At 43.8% G+C, this 14,981-nt stretch overlaps 1 protein-coding gene across 1 annotated transcript; it reads right to left on the bottom strand.

The window, feature by feature from the left end:
* Positions 1 to 969: 969 nt before the first annotated feature.
* Positions 970 to 14,378, bottom strand: p3h1 (prolyl 3-hydroxylase 1). Its single transcript, XM_035386946.1, has 15 exons — positions 13,687 to 14,378; positions 12,305 to 12,457; positions 11,586 to 11,775; positions 10,672 to 10,803; positions 9,861 to 10,000; positions 9,225 to 9,314; positions 8,162 to 8,214; positions 7,098 to 7,219; positions 6,695 to 6,822; positions 6,100 to 6,195; positions 5,327 to 5,477; positions 4,524 to 4,641; positions 4,344 to 4,419; positions 3,971 to 4,111; positions 970 to 3,156 (listed from the first exon to the last, which is right to left on the bottom strand). The coding sequence occupies exons 1-15, from the start codon at positions 14,149 to 14,151 to the stop codon at positions 2,086 to 2,088; spliced, it is 3,126 nt and encodes a 1,041-aa protein (XP_035242837.1). The 5' UTR covers positions 14,152 to 14,378; the 3' UTR covers positions 970 to 2,085.
* Between the last annotated feature and the right edge of the window lie 603 nt (positions 14,379 to 14,981).

The following is a 14,981-nucleotide window of genomic DNA, read 5'->3' as shown; positions in this document are numbered from 1 at the left end:
TTGTTTTTAAGTCAGTAATTATGACATTGAAACTGACGCCATACTTGTGTCTGATGTATTTTATTTGCTTTTTTTTTTTTTTTTTTTAGAATATAAACCTACTGCCCCCAAGCTTCATTGTGTGCTTTACAGAGCCAAGGGCCTCAATGGGGCTCTGGGAAATTCTGCTCATGGTTGTTTCCTCCTACTCTGGTGACTGTGGGAGGAAACACAGAGAGACCCTGTCTGGATCACTAACACAAGGAGAGGGCCTATTCCACTGCATCTGAGCCACTGGGGCTTTCTTTCAAACGTTAATATTAAATTAAAACAGATTTAGTTAACAGTCCGACATTCAGAGAAATAAAGTATAATTTAAAGGTGAATGTATATATAAGCTGCTCAGCTTGTGGTACTCTAGTCGTTGGATAGAAAGTCACCTGTTATGTACCTTGGAAGCAACTGCAGGTTTTCATCTTGCCGTCAAAATTGTCCAATAAATACTCTGATCTCAGCTGAATAAACCCCCCAAAATAAATAAATAAATAAACATGTGGTTTCTGAACACTATGTTAGTTAATGCAAATTCTTGAGAACTGAGAAAGTGGACCATGCAGTCCCTCTCAGGTTGTCATGCAGAGAGGCCATCTGCCCGACAATGGGCTTCTCTGCATTCTGAAATAACTGAAATATTTTCATCCGCATCCATGTACAGTATGTGTGAATTATGCTGGCTGCACAAGCCGTCTCTGCAGCCTCTCCTGATTTGTGTAGGCGTCTCTTCATTCACATGCAAAAAAACCCCTCTCAGCTATATCACACCATCAGCATCACAACTCGCCCACAGTGGAATTCACTGAGGAAACTCATTCCCCCCCCCCCCGTTCCCCCTAGTCCTGTACTCCTTTCACATCTCCTGATAAGTTCATTTCTGACTTGGTTCTTGGTTCTTCACCGAGATGAGAAACTCAAAAAATGAAAAGGCTTTCATTTCTTTACAAAAAATGTTCACATTTATTTCCATTGAAGAAAATTAGAAATTCTAATTTTGCATACTTTTCAGGTCCATTGTTGTCATGTGAGCACAAATCCATTTTCATTTTACGTAAAAACGAAACAAAAACAAATAAACCAAAAAGCTAAACAGAAAAAGTGACATCACCCTTCAAACAGAAAAACTTGTAGTCTGTGGCATTTCAAATTCCCAGAGAGCTTGGCTGACCTGGTTTTATAACTCAATGGGTGGCCATTTTGGGGCTTGAGGGTCTCAAAGAACATACGTCACCTCTGCTTGCCAGAACAGATTATTGCATAAGTCCACAGGCAATTTTCTCCACGTTACCACACACTAATACTGGCAAGGAACAAAAATGAACAATACATTTTGCATCTTCACATCTCTACATCAGCTCAGTAAGAACATGAACCCAAAGTGGCCTGCATCTTCATTAGGAGAGACGAGAATAAGAGTGCGAGAATCAGGAGGGACAATAGTGATTCCCTCCTGCCATCTAGTGGCCAACATAGGTAACGCAGTCATTTTCTGACACAAATGATTTAATTTAATGACTGAATGTATGTGGAAATCATCTACGCCGGTATATGTCTGTATATATCTATTGCCATATTTACTGGACCCTATAAAGTTGAAAAGAAAACACGTTTGTTTGCCATTGTTAAAAATAAGCAATGTTCAGCGTTATTTAAAAAAGAAAAATCTAATTTTATTCATTACATTTTCTTTCCCTGGATAAGAGAGCATCTCAATATACTCATGTGGTCATTGTTTGAAAACAAAAATAAAAGTTTTAAAACAATTCTCAAATGAAAATATATGGTATTAGAAATACTATTGAGTACCTTAAAAGGCAGCATATCTTTGAACAAAACCCAACGTTCACTTCTGTGCCATATATACAGTTTGCTTACAGCTCAGGATATGGCTATCATTTCAATATTTGCCCATGGTGGTCCATTCAACCCCTTTCGTAGCTAATTTAAAAAAGGCACTTGTAACAATTCCACTCATCCTCGTTCAAACAAACACCCCCCCCCCCCCCCAAAACCAAAAGTGTATTTAAAAATAAACTGAGCGCAGGAGTTCTCTCATAATTCGTCCTTGTCCTTTTCAGAGTCCGCCGCCGAGCTGGCCTCGGCCTTGCGCTCCTGCGAGTCTTTGTGCGGCTCTGAGCTCTTGGCTTTCGGCCGCTGCTTCGTGTCGGTTGCCTTGGCGACCGAGCCGCCGCCGCCGCCGCTCTTGTCCGCGGCGGCCTTCTTGACTGGCGGTTTGTCCTTTTTCGCATCCGCGTTCTTCTTGGCGGCCGGCTTGTCCTTTTTCTCCGCCGCTTTCGCCTTGGCTTTGTCCGCCTGTTTGACCTTCTGCTTGCCGTCCGCTTTTTCTGCCGACTTCTGCTTCGGTTTGGCGGCCTGTTTGGGGGCCGATTTCTTGACCTCTTTTTTGTCTTTCGGTTGTTCCTTTTTGTCTGTTGGCTTGTCAACCTTCGTGCCTGTTGACTGGCTGTCTTTTTTATCTGTCGGTTGGTCAGCCTTCGTGTCTGTTGACTGGGTGTCTTTTTCATCCGTCGGTTGGTCAACCTTAGTGCCTGTTGACTGGCTGTCTTTTTTATCTGTCGGTTGGTCAGCCTTCGCGTCTGTTGACTGGGTGTCTTTTTCGTCCGTCGGTTGGTCAACCTTCGTGTCTGTTGACTGGCTGTCTGTTTTGTCTGTCGGTTGGTCAGCCTTTTTGTCAGCTGATTGGCTAGCTTCTTTATCCGCTGATTGGTCAGCCTGTTTATCACCCTGTTCACTGGCCTGCTTGCCAGTCTCAGGGATTGGCTGCTCCGCTGTCTCAGTAGCTGATTGGTCAGACTGCACCTGCTCGGCCTGCTTGCCAGGCTCTGGTATTGGCTGCTCCGCTGTCTCCATAGCTGATTGGTCAGACTGCACCTGCTCGGCCTGCTTGCCAGGCTCTGGTATTGGCTGCTCCTCTGTCTCCGTAGCTGATTGGTCAGACTGCACGGGCTCGGCCTGCTTGCCAGGCTCTGGTATTGGCTGCTCCTCTGTCTCCGTAGCTGATTGGTCGGACTGCACAGGCTTGGGCTCACTCGGCGATCTCTGGAACTCTGCGTCCAGCGGGCTGGAGAACATCTTCAGAAGGTCCTCCGCCTGGATCCGCTCCTGCAGCACCACAACCACACCACAGCGAGAATCAGAACCAAACCACACCCTCTCTCCACAACACCCCCCCTCTTTAGAGGGTTCACAACTGCTTCCAGGCTCCACAGCCGCCTGATATCATCTGAGGGACAGTTTCACAGCACGGAAAATCATCTCAAAGCAAGCATGTTAAAAGGTCTTTTTTATGGATATTAGGACCAAATCAAGGACAAGTCATGTGCATATGAAATCATCCACATGTTGAGGATCAGTACTTTCTCATTGTGTTCAGTATGGGTATGAATCACGTGGACTGAGGATCAGTACTCTCTCATTGTGTTCAGTATGGGTATGAAACACGTGGACTGAGGATCAGTACTTTCTCACTGTGTTCAGTATGTGTATGAAACACACAGGCTGAGGAACAGTACTTTCTCACTGTGTTCAGTATGTGTATGAAACACACGTGGACTGAGGAACAGTACTTTCTCACTGTGTTCAGTATGGGTATGAAACACGTGGACTGAGGAACAGTACTTTCTCACTGTGTTCAGTATGTGTATGAAACACGTGGACTGAGGATCAGTACTTTCTCACTGTGTTCAGTATGTGTATGAAACACGTGGACTGAGGATCAGTACTTTCTCACTGTGTTCAGTATGTGTATGAAACACGTGGACTGAGGATCAGTACTTTCTCACTGTGTTCAGTATGGGTATGAAACACGTGGACTGAGGATCAGTACTTTCTCAGTGTGTTCAGTATGTGTATGAAACACACGTGGATTGAGGAATAGCACTTTCTCATTCGTGCGGAGTGTGAGGTGCAGACGTACCTTCTCTGTGTGCCGGGGGTCGAGGGTGAACCACAGGGCGACAGCGCACCTCTGGCCCTTGGTGACGGCCTTCACCCCGTGGGGGTTCTCCTTCCCAGCCCCGAACCCCACCACCCGGCCGCACTGGGGCCGGACCACCGCCTGCGGAGGGGATGGGGGGGGGGGGGGGACAACAACAGTCAGCACGTCATACTGAACTCCATTACGAGCAGCATTCATGCACACCTGCGCTACCTTTAGCTACCTGTGCAAAAAGCTTACAACTCATTCCTGCTTATTTTCGTTTATTTTATTCCAACTGCTGAGCAGAACTTCTGTGCAAGGCATAACAAAACAGAACGATGATGAGGATTACGAAGGTGAAGATACTCACAGTGACCGTTTTAGCATCAAGCTCAGTGAAGAGGAAATTTCCACCTTCAAAGTCATCATTCAGATAGAGGATGGCACTGCAAGAGCAGGAGAATTAGCAGAATTTAGGTTTTTTTTTTTTTTAAAGCACTGTTGGGATCCAGAGTGAGAGTAGCCGGCCTGTGCTGTTGGCTGCTGGTACCTGTAGTCTCTGTGCGTGTAGGCGGGTGGCTCTTTAATACACTCGTTCAGCTCCGACACCAGAAGGCAGTTGTCCGCGTGAACGGGGTGACTGAGGTCCTCCCGGCCTTCCTGTTTCTCTGGCGATTAAAAGCACCCCCAAACATTTACTGTCAACATCCAGCAAGCAGGGCTCATGTCCATTTCAAACAGTAATGGTAAATGGACTGCATTTATATAGCGCTTTTATCCAAAGCGCTTTACAATTGATGCCTCTCATTCACCAGAGCAGTTAGGGGTTAGGTGTCTTGCTCAGGGACACTTCGACACGCCCAGGGCGGGGATCGAACCGGCAACCCTCTGACTGCCAGACAACTGCTCTTACCTCCTGAGCTATGTCGCCCCCGCATAGCAGTAATGGCATTCATTTCACAAACTCCATTCATTTCTGGGGCTGTCAATCACCAAAGTTGTTTGAAGCAAAAGGCACCATATTCTCCACACCAAAAAAGGGTGGTTGGTTCTAATCGGTGAGGGACAGTTTTTTTTTTTTTTTTTTTGAAGATGAACCTTTTTAACTGGTGCTAATTTTAAACTTGAAGGGCCAGTGTCACAGACACAGATTAAGCCTGGTCCTAGACTAAATTCAATTTTGAATGGGGATTCTCCATACAAAACTCAAACTAGTCCGGGACTAAGCTTGAACTCTGTCCGTGACACCGGCCCAAAGCTTTTAACTTGCCAAATGGTGCTGAAGGTTTGCGCTTGAACTGTAAAGTCAAAGTTAGTCCAGGTCTGCGTCCGGAGGAGAGGACTCCTGCTCACCATCGATGGCAGAGCGGCACACCAGGTGAGTGTAGGAGAAGTAGAGCGGCGTCTCCAGACGGAAGTAGGACTCCAGGACCTTGCGCACCTTTTCGCTGAGCTCGAAAAACAGCCGGGCGCTCTTCAGGGGCACCTTCCCCTCCTGTCCCAGCTGCGACCGCGAGCAGCAGCAAAGGAAAGGAAACAAGGCGTCATCTGGACTGCCCCAAACCAGCACGGGTTCGAGCGTGGCTGCATATTCCAGCTCTTACATGTGCTTAGAAAATCCAACATGAGAAAGCATACTGATTCACTGTCGATAACTACTAAAGGCGAACATACTAATAACTGGGATATGTTTTTAGAAATTATTTAAATCACCCAAAGGCTGTGATCAGTTTCATAATGCCTCGTAAGCTTAAACCAGCAAAAACATTTTCTTGTTGTCACACTTCTCCTAAATACGAGGCACTAATCTTTGTGTGCTCCTAAAAATACTAGACTGGACCTGAAACTTCACACAGTCCAGCACAGACACGAGAAAGGCTGCTATCTGCTTAACTCATTAAGGTGTAAGATTACGGAGTATGTGATTAGAATGCTCTTAATTAAACATTCTAATGCTGATGTAACGATCACTACTGGTAACTGAAAGTGATGGAGTTCTGGAGTGATGGAGTACACTGACTTATAATTTTGAAAAGAAAAAAAAAAAAAAAAATTCCCAAAAAACATACTCTTCAAACGGGTTAAGAGGAAGGAAGGCTGTCGAACGTTTGAAATGAAAACCTTGCCTTGAGAGCTTTGAGGACAGTGACTCCCTGGAACATCTCGCTGGGGGAATGAGGGGACGGCTTTCCCCTGTAGCCGTCCCCCATCATGGCAGCAGTCTGGGGAACACACAGTGTCACTGTCACACTTTTCACAACTGCCACAGAGGGTTCAATAAAGAACTAAAAAAGGTCAAAGAACACTTTTTTTCTGAGTGTAGTCTAAAAAAGATGTTTAGTTATTTTCAGAAAACCAGTGAATCTGAAACATGCAAGGGTTGCCATCTTATAATTCAGTCTATGATTAAATTTTAATAATAATAAAACACCATTTGCTTCCTTATTCCTTAACCTATTGAATCGGGTCAATACAGGTTAAGAGCATCGGTACAAAAGCAGGAACCTTCTGTACATAATGAGCACAGCTACCTCCCCACTACTCCACACTGAACAGAGATGTCAATGCCATGTATTGTACATCATTTCAGTATGCTTTAAAAACGCATGCATCTAAGAATGCTGACTGCTGAGGGAACCAACAAGTAAGAGACCGCGGATTGCTAGGAAGCAATAGGTCGTAACCCCGCCGCCGGACTCCAGTAGCCAATCATCGACTCACGTTGGAAAGGCGATGGAGCTCCCTGCACTCGTCCTCAGTGATCACGTTATCCAGCACCACCCTCTGAGACCCGTTCAGGCTTTTGGACGTCATGGTGACGGTGATGTCATCATACAGAACACTGCCGCCTTAAGATAGCAACAGCAAGGGCATTCAAGAGACAGTTAAGTGTCCTCTATGTTCTATATAAGAAGTAACCAAAGCATACACATAATGACATAAATACATAATGGCGTACTGAATCACTACCACTGCCAGATAGGGAGGCATTTACAGTGTTTATTTATGGCATGAAGTGCTTCAGGTTTACATTTTGAGCCGCAATGTCCACCTTGTGGAAGACATGTTTTGAGCCGCAATGTCTACCTTTGTGGGAGACATACAGGGGCTTCCTGTCGCTCACCTTCTCGCACCACCTTGGAGAGCTCGCCCGAATCCTTGTTCTTCTCCTCCACCAGGGTCTCGATCTCCTTCATCAGATTGCCAATTTCCTCCGTGATCCGTGCCGCTGTTTCCCGTTCTACCCTGAAGGGGGCGACAAAGGGGACGTTACTGACGCGTTTAAGCCCCCTGGTCTCACAAACCTGTCGGTTCTTGAAGAAAAACACCTTAAACACCGATGTTAAAAGACTATTGAGGCCTACTGTTAACACTGGGTGTTCACTTCATAAGAAGGGGAACTCAGCAGAAATTGAACCACAGCCAAGCACAGCAGTGTACCCAAATGTGTGTATACTCATTCTGTATACTCAACAGTTTGCTTAGTGACACACTCCATGCAAGTGGGGGACACGGTTTCAGTTTTTGCGGTCTCCCACTTTTAGAGCCAGAAAGAGAAAAATCCCACAAAGGCCTGTTTTGTGCACAGGAATAACCAAAAGAAAGTCTGCCATTTTGAATCAGAAGCAAAATAAGATATGTATTTTAATTCACTCTTATTTGCACTTTGAGTACTCCAAGGCCAAAAATTCTGAACCAAGCATCAATGAGATTATCTCTCCTGAAAATCTACAAAGTAATGTTGGGAATGCACTCTGTGGTGCTTATCAGAAGATCCATCAGTAGGATAACAGCACTGCACAGGATGCGCGAACAGGAGCTTAGATATCACACAACAGCCGTCAATCTGAGGGCCCTCTTGAAAATCCTGCATCCAGAAGAGTTTGTGGCGATAACCAAGTCAGACCTTCACCTGAACTGTCATGCATGATCGTGCTCCCACGCCACACCATCCACACACGTTACCCGGGAGACCATCCCGCATAACAATCCTAGTAATTGTGCGCATACCGGTTGATAGCACTGCAATTTAACTTTATGTAAAGATTATATTATATATTGCATATTTTTTAAAAATAGTTAAACGATTCATTATTTTCTCAACATATTGAACTTTAGTTCACGTTCTCTCTCTACCAGCTCTCTTTATGAAAAAAAAAAATGAAAAAAATCAAAAACATGTCTTACTTCTGTTTCTCTCTCAGTTTTAGAGGCATGACATCAGCGGGGGTCCACTTGTCCTGGAAACAACAGGAGAGGAGTACAGTGAGATACCAGCGACTGACTATGAAGATCCTGCTAATGTCAGCTAAGGGCCTGCATTTCAGCTCTGGTTATATTTCCATGACAGCAAATCCACATTTGCTTCCATCAGGACGTATTAATTATTTTCACACGCTGACACTTGATGGGTCTCGCAGAAGAAAATCCAGTTAAACATAATACAACGACACTGGATTTAAAATCCATCCACGATATTCAAACAGCTACCACCTACCAATATCTGAAATGATAAACAGAAGGGAAGGATCAAACAGAAACTGTTCAACGTTGTCAAACGACTGCACAGCCAATTAAGACTTTAACTGCACAAAACATGAATATGTTACTGAGTGGCAGTTTTGAACATTGCTCCCTCCAGATGTTTCTTTGTTTGTTGTGTTTATTCAGTTTTGGTTAAACCAGCAGCTCTCAGCTGTGCAATGCTACACCCACTCCTAGCAAACCAAGCACCTGCGTGTGACTGACACATCACAGCATGAGAGCACGGGCAGGAAGGCTTTCTAATGCTAATGCACACGCAACCAGAACCAGAGTCAAGAAACACAGACCAGCCTTACGCAGGGCCACAGCTATGAATTCTCAGGCCTGGGGCAAAATATATTTGGAGCACCACCCCCCGCCCCCCCACCCCCAATATATTTAGTAACAAAAATAGTTACACCCGACATCCAGCCCCCCGTCCCCCACCCCCGAACCCCCCCGCCCCTAATATATTTTGTAACAAAAATAGTTACACCCCACATCCAGCCCCACCCAACCCCCCCTCCAATATATGTTATAACAAAAATAGTTACTCCCCATATCCAGCATCCCCCTCCCCCCCCCAATATATTTTGTAACAAAAATAGTTACACTCCATATCCAGCCCCCCCCATCCCCCAATCCCCCAATATACTTTAAATTGTTACACCCCATAAGCACCCCCCCCCCCCCCCGGCCTTACAGATGCAGGCCTTAATAAACTTACCGGGTCCACAAAGGTTATGCCGAAGACTTCGTAAGCGAAATAAAGCAGCTCTTTTTCCAGCAAGGACTGCTTGATGTACTGCTGCACCACCTATGGGGAAATGTGGAATAGAAGTTACATGCTTTACTCATCTTATTTTAATGGACAGTCATTTTTGTATGATTCATAATTAAAGGGTACCCTTTTTAAGGGGAACACTCTGTAGTTTCACAAAACATCCCTGGTGCATCAAATCTTCTCATCATCAAATCATCACATATTCTCTTCTCATAGAATGACCAGTTTTAGAAGCAAGATATCGGCAGGGATATCATGGATATCAACTTAGATCGGCCAGATTTGGGTCAAATACGTATTTGCTTTGGATTCAGATACTTTTCTACGCTTTACTGACCTTGTCTGGTGTATTGGAACCAATGAAATACTCTCAAAAACTTCAAACCCTGCCTTCCAGTCATACTGGCAGGCTCAATTACACCAGGCAAGATCAATAGAGCACAGAAAAGTATTTGAATTCAAAACAAATATGTATTTGACCCAGGTCAGGGATATCATACTTTATACACACTGTAAGTAGCCGCATAATATCAGTCCATCCGGTCATCCTCTGGGGATACAGCACGTCTGTGTGACTACCTCTCTCGCGGTTATGCCAGCAGCCTTGTCCTCTCCCAGCGTTGCTGAGTAGAAGGCCAGGTTCTGCACCATGACTTCGTCTTCCGGGTGGAACAGCAGGTAGGTTTTGGAGCACTCGATGGCTTTCTCATAGTTTTCAGCTGTGACAAGACAGTCAACAAAAAGACTTCATGCTCATGTGCTGATTTTATTTTTAGCGCCAAACTGTTTGATTGTAACTTTACTTCAGGTGCTTCACCAAGAAGGTAAAATCCAAAGTGTTACGTTGGAATTAAAACATAAAGTCAGTGTCATCATCTCTTAATCTTTTGAATGTGTATAGGCTGTTTGAAGAAAGATTGCAAATATTTTAAAGCCCCAATCACTAAACCATGATCAGCGGGTTCCCGTTAGGTCCAACTGAATCAAGTATTAGAATCCTTTGATAAAATGAACAAAGTCAAAATAAGTCATTTCTCTTGGTCCAACAGGAACTGAAAAACGAAGTGAAATGATTTTACTGTAAATATATTTTAACTACATTCCCGTTCGATTGTAAATGGTAAATGGACTGCATTTATATAGCGCTTTTATCCAAAGCGCTTTACAATTGATGCCTCTCATTCGCCAGAGCAGTTAGGGGTTAGGTGTCTTGCTCAAGGACACTTCGACATGCCCAGGGCGGGGTTTGAACCGGCAATCCTCCGACTGCCAGACAATCGGTCTTACCTCCTGAGCTATGTCGCCCCTATGTCTACAAGCCAAAACCACTGCTCTAATTCTAGCTGCGTGCAGCAGGGGAGGGAGACAGCGGGGAGAGAGTGTAACACACCGTTGTAGTAGGAAAACTGCAGGTAGTTGAAGTGGGACGGCAGGAAGTCCTCCACGGTTTTGTCCGAGCCGGGCAGGGTTGCCAGATCCACCACGCAGTTCTGCTTGCAGTTCAGAATCTGTATGTAGTGATCTGCGAGAAGAGAAGAGAAAACGGAGAGGAGCTGATAATTTTCACACGGCCAAACTGCGTGAATATTGAGTGTTGGCTGTACTCTGATTCCAATGATGTCGACCATATTTGACACAAAAACACTTCAAACACAGTCAAAAGCCATCATTAAATAAAGGACGTGTCATGCTGAGGAAGTATGAGGTCATAAATGTAGTTTTCAAATACTTCCTCAATTAAAGGAAATACAGTTCATTGAGCCACTCCACCAGACTATTTTTTGCTCAGCAAATGCCCTTACCTACAGTACCATGCACAGAATATATTTAGGAAGCTGGACATTCATTGAAACCATACAGAACTGCACAGGGGATGCAGTTCAAGGGAAGCCCCATCTGCTGGTCAAGGCTTGAACTTGAAAGCCAGCTCTGAGAGAGAATGAACACACTGACACTTCAAAAATGTCTTACTGTAAGGTGCAGTCAAAATGTCACATTAGGGAGCCCAGAATTGAAATGTACACGCCTACTTGTGCTTGAAAATAAAATGAAACGGATATTTTATTTAGTCACGTAAAAGTTAACATTTTGACCCATAGGGCATTCATTAGAACCTACCATAATGCTTAAATAAAACATCACCTTTTCGCTGGAGCAGAAGTGAGTGTGCGAGTTTCCATTCTGAATTCTAAGACCGTTCTACAACCGCACACTTCACGCCACCGTCTGTCCACGCGGTGAGAATGAAAACGACACCACAGAGGCATCAGACATCGAAGCTGGGGAAAATGGCCGTGCCCTGACCTGTCATGGCCTGGAAGAGGTCCGCGCTGTACTCCAGGTAGTTGTAGCCGTCGTAGTCGTAGGCGCCTTCGCAGAGAGCCCTGCACTCCAGGTCGGCGGAGAAGTACTCCGTCACCGCGCCTTCGAAGTGGTCGACCGACGGGGCGAAATCGTCCGCGCTGTACAGCCTCTTTCCTTCCAGGAACTCCTCCTGAAGAAGAACCGTTTGCATCACATTCGTATTTACAGACGGCTAGCGGAGGCATTCAGCGCGACTTTCACAACCAATGTACACGTGCATGCAAACACAGCAGGATAAACAAGAGCAACCACCCAACGGAAAAGCATAGCTAATTAACAGTCTTACAGTTAAAAGTATAATCCAAGAAGCTCTAATTATTATTTATAGCTTTTCAAGCACAGGGGGGTATTTTATTACATTTCATTTTAAATCCATATCTTTCCTGGATGTGAATGTTTTCAAGGATTTTCAAAGACTGCTGGACCTCTGCTCTCTATGTCTCGAGTGAGCATTTTTTTCTTGTTGTTAATTTGCTTTAAGATTTACAGTAGATTCCTGCATTATATTGCAGTGACAGGTGGTAAATTGCCAGTGCAGCACCACCACCACCAACTTCACATGCACACACCTGTGCACACACTCATATGCATGCACACACACACACGCATGCACACGCACACACCTATGCACACACACTCACACACACACAGCATCCCACCATGTGCGGCCTAGCTTCCAGGTCTTTGAAGTCAGTCTCCTTAACTCCAGCCATCATCCTGTAGTAGTCCAGGTTCTGTCTCATTTCCAAGTGATCTGGGTTGGCCTGGTAGAAGGTGTGGGCAGCTGCCACTGCCTTATCCAGCTTGTTAATCTACAAGGTTAAAACACTGAATCAACGTTCAAGTGAAACGGGCAGATTTATGCTAATTTAATATCAAATCCAATAGAAAATGTATGCAAAGTGTATTAATATTTAATTTACACATTTGTGTTTCATGTATAATAATTTTGCTCTTAAGAAAATTCACTCTTAAATCAACAGTGGGCTGACACTATATTTGATATAATTTGCCACGAAAAAATGTGTAGTATAACATCAGTTTGTTCCTGGTTTGCAGGCTAGTTGGGAAGGGGGACCTGTGATATATTATAATACATTGTGGTCAAACGTTTTCTTACTTTACAGTTCGTTAATACATGTTATTGAAAATCTTCATAAAAACGCGTGCAACGTTTAGCATTAAATGTATTCTCCAGGTGACGAGGCTACGAAAGATCCTAGACGCAGGCTGGGAATAGCACGTTGCATTAGACTCCGCCTAACGACGTGGCACAGGAGTTATGGCTGGGGGGTTGGGAGAAAAGCACGAAATCACTGCAAGTACAGCTATTAATAACGGAATTTGCTCACAAACGTGTTTTAAGATTAAGTCAATGCATGTACACTTTTACATTAGAATCGAACTGTGATTAGGTGATACGTATAGGCTATATGTTACTTGACGTATAGCCTAATAGTTTATCAGTCAACCCCAACGTTACTTTTCTTTTCTGAACAGTGTAACTTGCCTTTTCATTTAGGAAAACGAAAGAAACAGATATTCGTTATAGTTATGCAAATCTATGGCCACAAAATACGATTTCATTTTGCAGCGAGTAAAAAAAGAACAAAGCGCTCCATTAAAACTTGAGTCAAATAGCCTACAATTAAGAGAAGTACAGATGTTAACCATCCGCGGAAAATACATGCCATAGCTACAAAGTGTGTCGCTGTTTTAGACTAATTATAACTTGGATATACTACACAGTAGCAGTTAGGCTATACTTTATATACCGTAGTCTACATAACGTTTAATTAGACTTATTGCACATCCTCGTTCTTGAACATTCCATAAGGAATGAACGCACCGTTAGCCTCTAAGAATACCATGCTTATTGTAGGCTATCCATACACATCCAGTTTCCTTGCTGCAACATCTGCAGCAATATTTGAAGTAACCAGACTGAATATTCAAGTTGATAAGAGATTCATGAGTTAAATTACATTTGTAAAAGCACACGAACTTTGGTTTTATGTCCAAATAAATAAAGGGCAATTACCTTGAAGTATGCAACTTGCAGATAGTTATAGGGTGTCCTCTTCCGAAACTCAAGTTCCACTGCTTCACTGATTTTGTGAAGTGATGGGTGTCCCAGCTTCTCGCCTTCGCACGAATTCACACAATCGGCCCGTTTCAAAATTTTCTGAAAAAAGCTGAGATCCTCCACAGAGCCGCTGCCGGGAATCGGAACGCCAACGCCCGGCACTGGCTCCCCAAAGTCGGTTTGGTTGGCGCAAGAGAGCCGGCAATGCGCCCTCACACGGCGGACGGTCCCCTTGTTTCGAAGCGCCCGCTCCATGTTCAGGATTACGGATATCCAGTCCCCCTTGTAGTAAGCTTCAACTGCATTGTCGAAAAGTAGATCGTACGGTTCTAATCCGGCATTTAAATTAATCGGAGTGTCCGTGAAGCCGTAAGGAATAAGGTTTACAGTTAATACTACTATAGCTATGAAACGGTACATCCTGAGTGATTGGGCCTCTGCTAGGAGCTATCCCGACAGATCCTGCCACGGAGCAGTTTAGGCTACGGCACAGAGAGAAGAACTACACTCCTAGCCGGAGGCGACCACACTTATTTCGGAGGGTGGAGTTAGCAGAGACCCGCTAACACTCCCAATTATAAGGAGCCTATTCCATTCCGAGCAAACACATTGAGTATCTGAAGTGAGACACCTCGGCATGATAACCCATAATTTAGCCTGGAAATTATATAACTGTTGGAATGTCCGGTGTGTGTTGACTGAATTTTGTGTTGCATTAAAAAAATAATAAAATGTAAAAGAAATCCACAATTCTAGAAAGTGCATGATAAGAGAGAATGTTTATGTAATATTTTCTCAATAGTCTAATGATTTTCCCTTTTAATGGAACAGGACCAGGACCATTCAGTTAGAATATTGATTTGCACATTGGAATCTGACTCATAATCTAGAAGGTGATGATTCTTTACCAGTTGTACAGTATTTTTTATTTGTTTACTTTTTTTTTTGTTAGAGTAACCTAGCTAATGAACAAAAGTGCCTTTCTGCCCATAGTGTCTATCTTTTGTTGATGCACACTTAGGATAAATACAGTACAGGCCAAAAGTAATAGGCCACCTGTTGTTAAAAAAAAACTAAAAAAACTATAGATTGAGAAGAATTCAGTTAATATATGCACATTTGTTGAATAACAAACCAAAGAACAAACTTTTTTTCAATTTCTACTTACAATAACACAAAAAAGTTTAAGTTTACATAAACGTAATCTTAGACATGACTTATATAGCCTTATTTGGCTTTAATTACAATTA

The sequence above is a fragment of the Anguilla anguilla genome, chromosome 13 (genome assembly GCF_013347855.1).
Source record: "Anguilla anguilla isolate fAngAng1 chromosome 13, fAngAng1.pri, whole genome shotgun sequence".
NCBI classification, from domain to species: domain Eukaryota; kingdom Metazoa; phylum Chordata; class Actinopteri; order Anguilliformes; family Anguillidae; genus Anguilla; species Anguilla anguilla.
This window is presented reverse-complemented; position numbering and strand designations above follow the sequence as displayed.

Coding starts and splice junctions, on each gene's coding strand:
- p3h1 (XM_035386946.1), bottom strand. CDS start 14,151: ATGTACCGTTTCATAGCTATAGTAGTATTAACTGTAAACCTTATTCCT. Junction 12,458..13,686: donor TGCAAGTTGCATACTTCAAG/GTAATTGCCCTT, acceptor TTAACCTTGTAG/ATTAACAAGCTGGATAAGGC. Junction 6,823..7,097: donor CTCCAAGGTGGTGCGAGAAG/GTGAGCGACAGG, acceptor TGCTATCTTAAG/GCGGCAGTGTTCTGTATGAT.